Raw genomic sequence first — 16,040 nt, 5'->3', positions numbered from 1 at the left:
TTCGCATGCTGAATTTAATTCTTGTGTGGTTTCATGACTCTTGGCGCATATAATTTTGAGGTACATGCGACACAAATGTTTAGACCCTTTATGTACAATTTGACTATCAAGGGCCATAACTCTGGTCTTACTAGTTGAAAAACGGGATGGGGCACAAAAAGTATAACAACATTTTTAGGAAGTCACATTTAAACTTGAAGGAGATATATCTACGTTAAGATTTTCTGGAATTTTATTTGACTTGGAGTCGGCTGCATCATTACTGGACGAAATAGTTAACTTTCAAATTGGCTGTCCACAATGTATTCGATTCGAGCACTTCCTACAACTACTCCTCCAATAAAGCACCATCATTTTTAAAGGTAAAATATGGATGCACGACCTATATTGTCAGTACATACGATATATTTTGCGCGAGCGGCGAATTCTGAACTTTACAGTTGATAACGCTTGCTGCGCGATTGAGCTGCGCACAAAATATTGTGATGAACTCCTTTAAAAGTCTAAAATTGAAGTATGAAAATGATATGAAAAGTTTATGATGAAACATTATAGATACGGAAATGATAAACTACAGCTATTATTTACAACTACAAATTAACAAAATTCAATGCAAATCAAACGTTATTCATAGTTGGCATCAATATAACATCAAACGCCATACACCAAAACGGACGCTGTTTAGATGTGCTATAGACTGGCACACAATAATTTCAAATTACAATAACATATTACATACATGGTACTAGACTTGCCATATAGATTTATACATTACAGTGCAATGCAGTATCGGCATTCCATCACAACGAAATGTTTGATATTTGTTTTTGAAAAAGTGTACTTTACAATTATCATGTTACACAAATTTCAGTACAAATCTTACAGCTTATAGAAACGAAACATTTTAGACTCCTCTTTCGAAATAATTTACAAAAGTCTGAAAAATTTAATAAATAGTCTTGACATACCGAAACTAGCCAAAATCGCATGCCGAAAAGTAAACGTTACAGAATTCTGTAGAATGACCAAAAATTTACCAAATAAAAATCTTAATTCAAAAATCATACAAAAATCTAACAAATAAACTTCTTACTTTGATCAAGCATAAATTTCTAGCAAGAAAAATCAGTTTGACATAGATTCGTCTAATGTCGAAATGTGGTGTGCGCTAGGCATATCTAATCCAGTCTATTTGTAGGGTAATATCCCGCCAAATGCTAAATTTCATGGGAATCACGACTAATGCGTGTGCTATGACTATTTGTTTTTCCACGGGATTCACGATATAACCGGGAAATCTGACTACTTTGGCGCGGATTGAAATTGACAATTTGAGGCCCATTATAGTGGTTTTGGAGATAAAAACATGAATTACTGAAGTTTATAAAATATCGATCCACACCTTAGGACCGGAATGCAGAAGTCTGACGGAAAAGTATAAAATGTGGCTCAATTATAGATCAAATTCTATTTTATTCAGAATGAATGTTTCTTTCTATTTTACATTTGTGCGTTCACGTTAAAGGAGCCACCTGGTGGCACCCGATTTTTTCACGTCAATTTCTCGTTTTTTTTCTGTCATAATTTCACTGATAGTTATGCCATTTCGTTCTATTTTTCTTCGATTGCGCATTAAATTGTCTGTTCCGATGTCTTGTCTGCATTATAAGACCGTCATTGTTCTGAAAACAAATTGACTAACGCCGAAATCGTTATAAAAATTTGTACATGCAAATTTACGCATTTTGTCCTTTAACTTTGTTTCCTGTGCGGTCAAAATATTTTATATTTTGAAAGCGTCTGTGGTATGGCTCGCTCTTTAAAATTATCAAATAAAAAAGAAATGTTTTCTCGTTGGATTTTTTGCTAAAAAACGTTGAAAGCCGAAGTTAAATGTCGACGTTTTTAAGGACATTATATCACGTCGTTACAGGACAGGCCGTTACAAGACACGGCATTACAAGATACTTAGCAAGTCAAGACGTTAACAATAAAGGGGCAAATACGGCTTTAGATTGTTTAGGTTTACTGCCCGACACATAACTAATATACTGTTGAAACTTTGGCACTGACCAGAACAAGAAATAAACATGTCCTATATTATTTACGCAACAGTGTTTGCGATTATGTATGCATTACATCGTGAGGCAGACAGTTTTAAGTTTGAATAAACAACAACAATTTCATCAAGTAAAATTTGGTAGGAGCGCATCAAACAACTGTCGTTATTCGGAAACAATGTTCCTGCTAATTACAACTCCTTTTCTTCCGGCCATTCTGTGTGTTCCTGCGGGTATCGCGTGCATCATTACATATACATGTTGCATATATATATGTGAAGCTTCTCGTGTTTAATAAACTGTGTGGTCACTTAAAAATATACTTCAACCATCTAAGAAATTATTTTTCTGTCACACCGTCAGAATTATTATTAAAATATTACAGTACTGTAGGACATTTACAGTATTTTGTTACACCGCAATAACGGAAGTGTGCCGAGATGAGTCTATCAGGATGTTTGATATGATTTAGTTACCGCATACCTTATAATTAGTACCTAAAATAGTTAAACCCAATCATATTTGCACCACGTTATATTTCAATATTTTATATGATAAACTAAATAAAATAAGCATAGTCTGTCATAAATTCGTAGAAAAGAAAGTTCTATCTATTGATAAAGTAATTGCAATAGGTTTAGGCTTTCATTCCAGAAAATACACAAATTGAAGACAAATTACGCATTTCGATGAGCATTGTACTAAGGAGCTTGATTTCGTCATAATAATTGAGCGCTCATTGCATTTGTATAAAAACTTTTAAATACCGGACAGCGCTACAAAGAGATCAGAACCTGCCTGTCTATCGAGGAGTCAACCACGTCAAAGTAAATATATTAAAGAATCTGCCAAGCTACCTACTGGATAACATCGCTGAAAAATAAATAATATAAAAAAATTACTAAATACTATTAGGTTCTTGACCTCCTATCATAGTCTGAGTTCTTACTCAAAACATTGGGTTTTGTTTAACTTCCACGACGATAGGAACTCGACATCTTGCGGTATTTAGATAAAATCTTATGTATGGTATTCACCTCAGGTGTTGCTTGTCGTGAATCGCCATACTACAACATCCCATCCAAGGTTTTTGAGTGCTCGTCATCAGTTGAGTTGAGACAGGTTTAGTAGCAGTAATTATGTTTATATTCTATCAATCATTTTTAAAATCATTTGTTTCAATCAGTCGGCAAGGAAGCCAATAGGCAAATTTTTTATACTGAGCTAGCCGTGCACGCTACAGAAGGTAATGCAGGGCCGTCGCCGGCTTTCCCGCGAGTGCCGAATGCAGGAGGGGGAAAGAGCACGAGAGGCGGATCTCTCTCTCTCTCACTCTCTCTCCCTCCCTCTCTCTCTCTCTGTGTCTGTCTTGAAGGGGGTTCGGTGAATCTTGACCGATAAATTTTAAAGATTTATGATGCCAGTAAGTGCGTTTTTCTTGCATCTTGAAACCATTTTCTGTTAGTATTTTCAGTCAGTTTTATAATATTTTTCAAGGATAACTAATCAACGTTGATGTACTTTTTAATAATGAGATGTATGTAGGCATTTTGCTTGACTAAGATAAATGTTAATATAAAATAATCATATCTTGAAATAACTACCAAATAATTAGAAGAAATTAGCTTTCGTTTTGGTTTGTGTCATTACGTCGCGAAAAAGCACAATTGTTCCCATATTTTGAAAATATGAGGCATGTTTTTTTTTTATTGAAATGTAAAGTCATATTTATTTGTAATGCTATTATTTATTTGTATTGTATGTCTTTGCCATACTTCACGTGTATTCTTTCTGAATGGCCAAATGCAAATTGTTTTGCTGACTATGCCAATAAATTTGAAACTTCAATTTAAACAATTATTATAGATTATAAAAGAAATCGTCCATTAAATCACATCTGCTCAAAGATCCATCGTTTATTTATGATTAATCCAGTCTGCCGAAGTTTCTTTCACACCCGCGGGCAATCATGACAGATAGCGCGCATTGTAGATAGTTCATAAACAGGGCAATGTTTCGCACTTTCGATCAAAGCAAAAAAATCAAATTCAATGTGAAAAAAACCGGTACGACAGATTACGGCTGATAGTATATTTGGCTAAAACAGTGGTCCGACCATGGCCGGACCGTCCGCGTTGGCGCTAACGTCATGGTTTCTACAATCTAACGCATCGCGCTTTCCGGCATTTAACTATGTTCTTCAAATTATTTAAGCAAAAAATCAAACGAGAACACTGCCTTTTTTATTTGATAATTCTAATGGGCGGACACAACAGCAGACTGCTTTTAAAAATAAAACACTTTAACCGCACAAAAAAAAATGTTATAGGACAAAATGCATAAATTTTCATGTAAAGATTTTATAACGATTTCGGCGTCAGCCATTTTTTTTTAAATGACGGTCTGATTATGCAGTAAATACAGTTAGATTTCGTCAAATACATTGGAACAGACAGCTCATTGCGCAATAAAAAAATGAAATAGCTAAAATATTATTGAAATTATGACAGAGAAACGAGCAACTGACGTGAAAAATGTGGTGCCACCAGTACATTTAAAAAAGTTTATTTGACCATATTTGATCAATTTGATATTCAAATAATATAGCTTAGCAAATATATTTACAAGAAATTGCTAACGAATAACAAATAAATTAGATATGAAGGCAATGTAATTAGAAATATATCATATGTATCTCTGGCGGTATATAGAGAATGGCTCGTGTCCATACAATGTAGCCGTCAAGCAAAACTGCCGCCGCAGGAAATACCAGCAGGTTAGTTAAATACAAAATGAAAAAAAAAGAGAGAAAATAACGAAAAGATTTATGTCTTATATTATATTACAATTCATAACGGAACACAGCGAATCGAATGTTTGATAAGTATCTTGCGTTTCTTGCATCTGTTGTTATCATCGTGTTATTGTGCTCTCATATCGTGGTGTCGTGCTTTCGGATCGTACTGTCGTGCTCTCACATCATACTTTCGTTGTATCGCCCTTGCCTCTGCAAGGTTTGCTATTACGACAGTACGAATACACTTCTGGAACACCATAGGATTTTGTTATTGGAAAAATCAACATTCTTTCGAAGTTTGTACTTGCTGATTAAGTTTTACAAATACGGTGTTTGTATGTGCATTTGAGGTACAATTAGTATTCATTGACTTATACATGTTGTAGAACTTCAGAGATATTCGCAGTCAAATTTGTTAGCCATACTTTAGATGCACATAATAAGGAAACACACATGTGCGTGTTACCCACTTAATAAGCAGATTTGTTCAATGCACAATTACAGCGCTTCGTTTCTCCACTAAATTGTTAAGTGTAAAAATTGTTAATGATACTATAAAGTTTTCAAATACTGGCAGTAATGGTTGCAAAAGGTGTCTTGAAGACAGTTTTTTATACTATTCATTTCATGTTCATATTCATTTCATGGTATGTCTGAATTGTCTCGTGATATGCTCTAGTTGAAATTGTTAAATCACGTGTCCACCATCTAATACCACAGTCACACATACGGCGCGGATAGCTACGTTTACCTATGGACAGAAACGTAGTAATTCGTACCTATCCATACCTGGGCCGTACGGATTGGTACGGATTGATACGGGTTACTACTTTAAAGTACGGCTCAGGTTCGGACGATACGGATCGATACAGATTACTACGTTTCTATCCGTGGCTAGACGTAGCTATCCACGCCGTATGTGTGACTGGGGTATAAGCAAATAATTGTACGGTGCCAAACCATCTTGTTGAACTTGTACCATTACTGTTATCAGTTGTAGATACACATGGTAGTTTTTGTGAATCCTGTTATTTATCAGTTGCAGAACCGCCTCGTTTCTTTCAGAAACGTTTCTTCTGTCTTTAGTTGCTTACATCATGTTATCAAAAGAAATGTTTGATGAACACTTTTGCGTCCTAAGATGTGAAACGAAAGTTATCAATCGTTTGAAAGGTTTTGCCGGTAATTTTCCACATATTAGGTTATCAGTTCTCTTTGAAATCATATATTGGTTTTAATCACATTTTATACGAGTAAATGAGAAATATACTTGTATGTCAAACCTTTTTTATTTTGCAGCTAAGACTACTTTCAAACTTCTATATAAAACTGTATTTCCTGAAATTTGGTTAACTACGTGCTCTTGAATATTTTTTAAAGAGCGCTTGCCGCAAGGTACTTGTTAGTCCGTACAGTTTTCGCTTCATGGAGTTGTGTTTAAAAGTCCTCAAAAGCATGCCAGAATTTTAGGACCTTACAAATGTACTATTGCTCGCCTATGTGTGAAATACGCAAATGAACGTCCTAATATTTTAGCCCACAGAAATGTATGATGAAAGGACATGTGCTCGAGTATTCTCTCTCTCTCTCTCTCCACCCCCTCTCTCTCTCTCTCTCTCTCTCTCTCTCTCTCTCTCTCTCTATATATATATATATATCTGTATATTCGCGTGTGTGTGAGTGCACGTGCGTGCGTGCGTACAAGCATTCGTGTGTGTTTGTGTGTGCGTGTGCGTGCGTGCGTGTGTGTTTGTTCAATGATCGACGTGTCCAGCATACCTTTCATTTTCTTTTCTTCTGTCTTTAGTGGATTAGTTAGCACAATAAACTGGTTAACCGTTCCAAGACGGCGCTCCAGTTTATTCCATATTTATTGTTTTCTGTTATTCGTTGTCAATAGTTTCTATGTAAATATTATTCATAGAAATGTAAAATGTAATAATATACAAAACTGGACTTTCTTTTTCTTTCGCCTCTGTATCTTGTCAGTGTTTATGGACTTGATCCTGCTATGAACATAAATAAACTGACGTAAAATTTTCGCGGAGATTATCTGTCGATTTTTTACCTTGGCTCGTTTGATCATTTTACAATTTTATATTAAGGAACGTTACAGTCTTAAAGGAAAAGGCGATGTTGTTCTTCTATTTATTCCATCTGCTAGGATTTCTAAAATCATTCCAAAAAATTAAATAGTTTTCAAAATCGGCTTAAAAATGAGTAAGTTATGAGCATTTAAATATTTGATAAAGATCGCAGCCTTTTTGGGCGACAAAAAACAAAATGGCGGATTTTTGAATTGATAGATACATATTTGAACTCTTATTTGCTAATGTCTCTATAATAATTCATCTATTTGTTCCAGCTATAATGGAAGGAATTACCATCTTTACATCTTTTGCTCAAGAAATATATATGCAGTTAATGTATTTTAAAGGTCATCTGCTGCATGAACAATTCAGCAGTGTGTGAAAGACGTTGTAAACACATAAAAAGGTCGTCCAGGATCAACCATTTCCTTACATTTCAAACTGCCATTTCTTTTTCAATAGAGATCCGATTTGTGGAAAAAAAATATATATTAGCGCTATAAAAAACCTAAGGATGACATTCATATAAAATCAAGTTATTGCCAGATCTCCTTTCCCATTAAAATTAAAATTAAACATGTATAAACACAATAACTCACCACTTAATTTTCAAAAGATAAAATTTCAGGGTTCATATGATTCTACATTTCTGCAAGGTATATTGAAATAAACATACCCCTGGTATTCGCCATAAATCTTTCCCAAGCTATCGCCTGTCAACTGAAAAAAAAGACAGAAGTACAAATATTGGTTGTAGAATAATGTGATAACTACATTTTGCTATGTGCTAATTAACTTCAGTAGCTCAAAAAGTGTAAGTTAAACTGGGGACAAACTAACAACAATCAATTAAAATAATAAATAAATATACATGGAAAATCTTGGATTTTGCGAATATCGAAATATCTTTATCAAAGGTTTTATTTGGGCAAAATTTCCCGAAAATGTAAACAGATATAGTAAACTCATGTGATTATATTTCTCATTCTGATTCTTATTAACATAACCATGGCGTCTAATGTGTAAGTGTAAAGTCGAGTTAAAGAAAAAGTCGCAAGTCTATGTTACTGTTTGTTTTGTAAGACTGTATGCCAGATGAGCAGCATAGCTAGAACCAAGCAGATATACTACGAATATGGGGAAGGTTGGATAGGGAGTTTCCATCTCCCGGCGGATTGGGGTTTTTGGATTTCCCTCTTGAAAATGTTGAAAAACTTTTGGTAAGAGATGCGTTCTCTCGTTATATACCAGCATAAATATATTTTGTTTGTCAGAGTTGTACTACATATTACAAAGATAATTATTTAAAATAATAGTTTATCACACCGCACATGTTTACTGACAGGGATCGTGACGGTTTCTAAAATTGCAACTGGAGCAGCTTCAGATATGTTGAGGAGTATAAACATTTTTCGTATACTTTATCCTGGAAAGTGTGTGTTTCCATAGGCTGATCGCTCTGGCACAAGACTCGGCCTGTACAAGTATTCATTAAGATTTATTTTTTCTGAGATTTTAAATGTTCAATATCTATTTAGCAGATTTTTTCCTTTAATAATTTCGATACAACGATAAAGAGCAAATTGAATTACAATGTTAAAAATTCAGCGTTTTGTGAATTGTTCTATACAATACAGGCCAGGGCACAACTTTAAATTAATAGTAACAAAAGATATCTAGGTATGTTTCAAAGTATTTGCGTCATTGAAACACTATGTCATTCTATAATATATTTTATTGTGCAACTGAAAAGACCCGCACGGGTATATTGGGTATCGCCAAAGGAACCTAACAATGTGTCTGTTAGGGTAACTGAATCTAAACTCTTACCTAATCCCAACTGTTACATATGTGAACAAATCGCATATTAGAACCGTGTGCAAAGTTGTTATTATCATTATTTATTTGTTTATTTTAAATCCTAGTATCCTTTGCTTGCATAAATAAAACTCACACATTAAGGATATATCATAGTTTTTTTGTTGTTATCGTTTTTGAAATATTCTTCGATGTTTAATTTAATGCACGACTTCTGCATCCGTATTTTGACAGATTCTGCCCACATATTGCAAATATGTCAAGTTTTCCCGCGCGAAACGAAACGTTTATTTTCTAGTTAACATAAACAACATCAACTGCAAAATATAGCTGCGTAAATTACTGAATGGTATTTCGGCATATAGGTTTGGATATAGATTGATAGTTTAACATGAATTGCAAACATTAAAACAAATCTTCAATATCATGCCAAGAGTGACATTTTTTCTCACTCGAGACATCGGCAAATAACTTTTTGTTCTCCTGCTTCTCTCTTGATTTACGAATAAACCATATCATTTGAAACATGAACAGCAAAGTGAGACACATGTCCTGTTTTGGGGCAAACTAATTTTCCGACATGCCCAAACTGAGTGGATCGAAGTTCAATCGACATACGTAGTCTTATGTTGGTTTGTTTGTAGAAAACGAACGTTCGGCGGTCGTTGCCGTAGAAACCTTCATGCGCAATAAATTGGTTGGGTAATTGTTCATACTTCGGATCCATTATGTCTTGAAGATATGGTCTGTAACATTTATCCGCTCGTACCTTTGTATGTTCGAAACCCCGCACTAGATCTTTCATTTTTAATAAGAGTAAGCCATTAAGCTGTGTGAGCAATGTGTGGCTTTTTCCAGGTACCAGTTCAGGGCTATAGATATGGAGGCACCCGGGATCTTTCCCCCAACATTAAACACTATTAAATGTTGGATAGTTCTTTTGAGACAAATATTGAAGTTTACTTTGATTGATCATCTTATACTTAACAATTTAAACTTTTCATGGATTATCTGCGTATTTTCCATAGCATTATTTGACTTGATTGTCTCTCTTTGTTCGAATGTTTCTACTTAAGTTTGTTACTTGGGCATTTTAGTTCTTTTGAGACGTCTCTATGCGAACTTTATTCTACAGAAAACTTTAACCAAGGGATGTCCAATATACACATGAGTAATCAAGGTCATATGGCATGGTTTTAGTTTCAATCGAAAATATACGATATTTGAAATAATTAATAAATTATCGACACCAGTTGTCTACTCACTATTCACCATACTCACTATTCGAAGTCATGTTTAGAGAGAAACATTAAGGCATGAAAATAAAAAAAGAAAAATATTTGGCCTTCTTTATTTTTCTATATAGAACTGACACATTTCAACTGGTTTTAGCACAGAGCAGGACCATTTTAAGTGACTTAGCCTACATTATTATTGCAGAATATTGTCAGAGCTGAAACAAAATCAAAGGAAAAGTAGGGGTAATGTTTTCCAGCCGAACTCAAAAACTGCAAAAATCAGCTTCAATTGTAGTAGTGTTGTGTGGCCTAAGTTTCCATGATAAATTCTGTCTATTCTATCATTGCATTATAAAAATGGTTCCAACAAAATATTGCAAAGACATAAAAGAAAATAGATTTACAGAATAAAAAAGGAGTACCTTTTTAGCGTCAGTTTCCTATTTAGTGTCTGTATACCTTAATTGCGATCCTTGCATTACTTTACTTCCGGGAAGGGCTTAATGTAATGTTGTTAGAACTTGTTGCCCAACCCATTTGCTTTTGTATTTTTGTAATTATATGTATCTACTTGCATGTATATATATGAGCAATAAAATATGGTTAAGCTAAATCTTGCATTACTTAATCCTATTCACTCTGGAGGGATCAGTAATGACACTTGAGTTCCATTATGGTGTACACTTCATGGAACCGATTAAATGCCAGCGTAATAACACAGTCATGTATAGGGAAAGTCAATTTGTCAAACAAATGTATTAGAGAAATACTAGAGAACCTATTAATTTCTTAGATATCTATCGAAGCGGTGAAAATACAATTTAACAATTCCCCCTTTAAGTACCTCAGATCATTTTTCCTGAGTCACGTATTTCTAACGTCTGTAAAATTTTAATCGAATAAATTTCGTTTTAAGGGTTACATTTGTTCAAAGTCATGAATCAACCTGTTGAAAATAGTTCCAGATATACTTAATTGAAACTAAGACAAAAAAAAAAAACAAAAAAAAACGTAGTTATAGTTTCCGTTTGGGACCTCTTTCATTTTGGTTGTGTCAAGCCAGTAGTCATTCCCTGCTTCAGAATAGTTTCTTTTTAGTAAAATATAAACTTTCATGCTTTCTCCAAAAGAAACCTCTTTTCACACTCAGTTTTAAGTTTCAACATACAGTAAATATCTCATTACGTTCCTTTTTACTTTGAGAAATATAAGATTTTGGGGTAAAGTTTGTATATTTGTCAATTCCAAATGGTTGTCGGTCCAAGTCAGTAATATGAAATGAAATCTTTAATACAATAAACAGTAACTATTTTTGGAAAAAAAATCATCACTTATATAACAGTTCAATATGACTTCAATACACTAATTACCTTTAAAATCAAGCTTGAATCATTCCATTAGCTTGAACTTTCCAACAAAAACAGGCTAGGAATGGAAATAGCCCTTTTAGCATCATGTTAATTTTCAAATTCTGCGACGCATTGCCTTCAGCCTTCTTTTCACCACTGTTTGATAATTGATGCATTGGTCACTTTTAATACACTGAGAAGAGTATAAGTGTTTTCAATTCTTTACCTATTTCTCAGGTCGGACACGATTCTGTTCAACTTTAGCGGTTCCGACAGGAAGAACGGCAGCTGTTTAACACAATTTTGCAAAAACAGGATAGGTGCTTCTGGTGGCAGGGGAAACGGTCACATGTGTCTTGAGGAGGGCTTAGGAACAGTTTTTGACCATTGGATCAAGACCAGCCTAACAGTCTTTGAGAGAATCCCACTCAAACAAAGCACAGTCTACATCCTTATTGAAGTGATCAGTTAACGGTTCAGTTCAATCATTTCTATCAAATGACCGTTTCCCTGATAAATATGCTCATCGCGTCAATAAATGTCGATCTACTCTAGCCGACTCTCTGTGTTGTCTATTAGATGGCCGATGAATTTGTTCTCAGCCGTATGTACTATATTTCTTTTTTTTTAATTAAATCAAGTTTAATTTCCTTCAAAACAACAACAGTAAATGTTGATTATTCTGTGATGTCTGTGTCATTATTCTATCTTTAATAGCCGCCAATTTTAATTTGCCACGGACAATAATTGGCAAAAACGTCAAGTACTTCTACAAAGACTTTGAACTTTAAAATAGTACTGAATGATAGCCCATATCTACCACATACCAGCCAACAACTTTCATCATTCTAGTCTTATTATTTTAATAAATATTGCTATTATAATATTCTGTTTCCCATGGGAAATGGCCGATTTCCTATGGGAAACGGTCATTTCCCATGGGAAAATGGCTTTCCCATGGGACGGCGTTTTCCCATGGGAAACATTTGGGAAATCTTTCCCATCGGAATTTCCCATGGGAAAACCTTATTTTTTTATTTGTATATAAACTATTAGAAAAACATCATAGCTGTTTTATAAAAATACTTTTATGGCACTGGCTAGTTTATTTGTAAAAAATAAGATAATTTAGTTTTCCCATGGGAAAGAATTCCTTTGGGAATCCCATAGGAAATTGTTCCCTTGGGAAAAGTTTCCCATGGGAATACTTTCCTGTAGGAAACTGTTCCCTAGGGAAACATTTCCCATGGGAATGCGTTCCTATAGGAAATATTTCCTGTAGGAATTTTTTCCCTAGGGAAGAGTTATGCAAAAAAATGTAGCCCGCCTGCTTAGTTCAAAAGGGACAGCGCAAATCTACAAATCGCGTGCTCGTGAGATCGGTCCTCGGTCGAGGCGTCATCCGCACTATCTTCTCCATTACGATATGATTAAAGACATTGTGTCTAAAAGCAAAAATTTGATCCCTTTTTTAGGCTCCCTTAAATAAATCGAGAAATATATTATAAAGAACAAAGTGAGACAATAATTTTCATCCTGTTTTAAGCAAATAATTTAAAATTCATACACTATGGATGAAGGGTCCGGTGTAGATTCATATTTTCACATGTGAGGCGATGAGATAGAATAATTAACTTATAGAATACAGTATTCCTTAGGTAGCATAAAATAAAAAAATTCTATGGGGGTAAAATACACTTTCTACCTTCAAAAATGACCTTTGGGCGATTTTCATATACTAATACTAAATTGATCTGGTAGTCCCGGATCATCTCGCTTGATGATTCCCTTTAGAAAACCTAACAAAGACTGCAACAGTTTAGTAGTAAGAGTGTTTGACACACAAACACATAAGCGCATAACGTGTAGGTTCAACCCAAGATGAATTTTTAGTGTATTAGCAACGATAATTAAATTAGTACGTATCATTTCTATTGTTTTGAAATCCTAGATTCCGAACCCATACCTACAACAAAGACAGTGTTGGCGTTCAGTCTAACCCACTGCGACAAGTTTAGTACATTAACTTGGTAAATGTTCATTTTAATTATGAAACATGTATTCATAAACTATAGCACCCTTAATTACACGATTTGAATAATAATAATAACATATAGGCCCTATGGAAGAATTTTTATACACATGCAAGATTTTTGGTTACGCTGACACATAACATTTCTTCTTTCTTTGGGGATAACGCATTTTTTTCGTGTACAACGTATGGAGAATCTCGAGGTGTTATCTAAATATGTTAAAACGAAATGGACATGATTAAAGCTATTAAAGCATAAAGCGCATAAACGAATGCAGAATGAATAAATATACTCTATACCTCAAACGTCATTTAATTTCAATGAAATGGCAGGGATATATGTTGCTTTTTTCACGTTTGACGTCTTTTTTATTTCCATTGAATTATTCCGTAAATGGTCCGTACTACCTTTGGCATTTTACCACGGCTACGTCATAGATTATAATGTTTTATAACAGCACGTTTAATCTCTCTGTTAAACAACATATTTTTTCCTCTTCCTTAAAACATTCCCCGAAAAGTGACAAGAACAGCAGTTATTTGCTAAATATCTACGAGAGAGCCAAGTAAATAATCCGAATTAAGACGACGCTAACGTCAGAACTGTATTACACGTGGTTTATTTATGGCTTTTATTTCATTCACACGACGTCAAAACATCAATAGAATTATGTGTAATTGCAAATAAGGTAGGTACATACTTATATAACCATCGGAACTGAAAAGTTTACCACCTAATATATACCGCATTTACTATTTATACAAATATCCGACGTTCCACTTTTTTTTCATGGTCGTGCGCGCGTCTATTACTCATATGCCCTGTCTGATCATGTTTCCTAACCATTTCTTGACTGCCAGGTGAGAACAACACAAACGAAACCGTCCCATTTTCACACGACATGAAAGTTCGGCGCAACCTTGCAATTGCCTGATGGCGTTGATCGTGCCTTAAACGTGGCATCCCTTACAAGGATATTCTAGTTTTTTAAACGTATTCCTTGTTTCCTGTCCGACTTAACTTCAAGTGCGATGAATTATGTGCGATAGAAACAATTCGTACATGTCGACATTGCTGGAAAAAGTCATTTTTTTGGGTTTTTTTGGGGGGGGGGGGGGGTGGGGGGGGGCCGTGCAGCCCGTTGCCCAAACGGAGTTACTCGAATTTGGACAAATCTTTACACTAGTGACGTCTCAGCTGCGTCAGAGAGGTTCGTCGTGTTATGCATTAACACACAGTTTAATTGCGATATTTTAAAAGTAAGGCCATTAGGGTGGTAACTTTTCATGACGCGGTAATTTACTAGTGCACTTCCTATGTGCATGCATAATTGTAGTATACAAGCACTCCGAAGAAAGCGTGCATGCTAAAAATTAAACGCGTATAATGGAAAATATGTATGCGCACGCGTAGATATATTACCAGCACATAGAATTTCGCATGGCGCCGGAAATTATACGCTGTGTAGATATTAACGCTACACTATTAATGTATACGTAAACGCGTATATCAAGGCAGCTAGAATGTGGGTGCACGCTTAAAAATAATATGTAAGGGGGGGGAGACAATCTGTCCACCCTGCGTTAAATGTGAGTGGCAACAGCGAACATGGATTATGTCTGTATAATTTCTTTCTGGCAGGAATATCTGCTTTGTTTTTTCACGTTGACGATACCGTTTTGGGCCGTAATACGTTAACAATTTGCAACGGAACGCATATAATACATGCAAAGGTGTTATATTATCCCCTGATCGGCGAGAATCTCTCTGTTTAAACGCATGTTTTTTCTCTTGTTTAAAACTGTCCCAAAAACCTGACAAGAACCGCAAGTTTTATGCTAGAATAACTATCTATTGACCAAGTGAATCCGACTAAAAACCGACGCCAACGTCAAAACTGTATTTCACTAGATGGTTTTAAATGGCTTTATTTTCATTCCCACGACATCAAACACAATAAAAATGTACGTGCAAATGTAAATAAAATGTATGTAGGTACATGCTTATATATTAGTTTACTCGTGCACGCCATATTTGCACGCATATTAGTAAATATACAAGCACTCAGAATAAAAGGCGGCCAGCATAAAATTATACGCGTACCATGTAAATATATAGTGTACGCGAATATATTCAAGCACCTAAAATACGGACGCCTGCGTGCGTCAAATCATACTGTGCGTATTAAAGTTTACGCGTATTCTTGTTAATGTATAAATACACGCGTAAATTTAATTGAAGTTAGACATTTGTTTTTGTCATTTAATTCGTTAGGGTTATTTAACGTCCGCACCGACACATGATAGGTCATATGGGCGACTTTCCAGCTTTAATGTTGGGAAGGAAGACCCAGGTGGCCCCTTTTAGAGCATTATTTCATCACAGAGCGGGCACCTTGGTAGAACCTACCGACCTTCCCCGTAAGCCCAGCTGGATCTCTTAAGAATTCAAGTGCAAAGCTAGACTGTCGTACACACGCTTAATATAGACGTTCCACTTGTATATATATTTAAAAACCATGTGCGTAAATAATGTGGGTGAACGCCTACATGGGGCATGTCTATTTAATTTTCGGCTATATGAAATATGTCGACTGCAGTTGATTTGGACATAGAAATCAGCAATCACACAAGAGTGATAAAAATTTTTCATGGT

The 16,040-nt window shown here is 35.0% G+C and overlaps 1 protein-coding gene across 1 annotated transcript in view; it reads right to left on the bottom strand.

Annotated features, from left to right (window-relative positions):
* The window catches only part of LOC123529330 (probable methyltransferase-like protein 24), a 134,552-nt gene that overhangs the window by 91,886 nt on the left and 26,626 nt on the right, over positions 1 to 16,040 (bottom strand). The window contains exon 2 of the mRNA XM_045309631.2: positions 7,624 to 7,667. Coding sequence (XP_045165566.2) covers positions 7,624 to 7,667 — 44 coding nt within the window. The remainder of the gene's footprint in view (positions 1 to 7,623; positions 7,668 to 16,040) is intronic.

This window comes from Mercenaria mercenaria, chromosome 8 (genome assembly GCF_021730395.1).
Source record: "Mercenaria mercenaria strain notata chromosome 8, MADL_Memer_1, whole genome shotgun sequence".
Classification (NCBI taxonomy): domain Eukaryota; kingdom Metazoa; phylum Mollusca; class Bivalvia; order Venerida; family Veneridae; genus Mercenaria; species Mercenaria mercenaria.
Note: the sequence above shows the minus strand (reverse complement) of the source record. Positions and strands in the feature narration are given on the sequence as shown.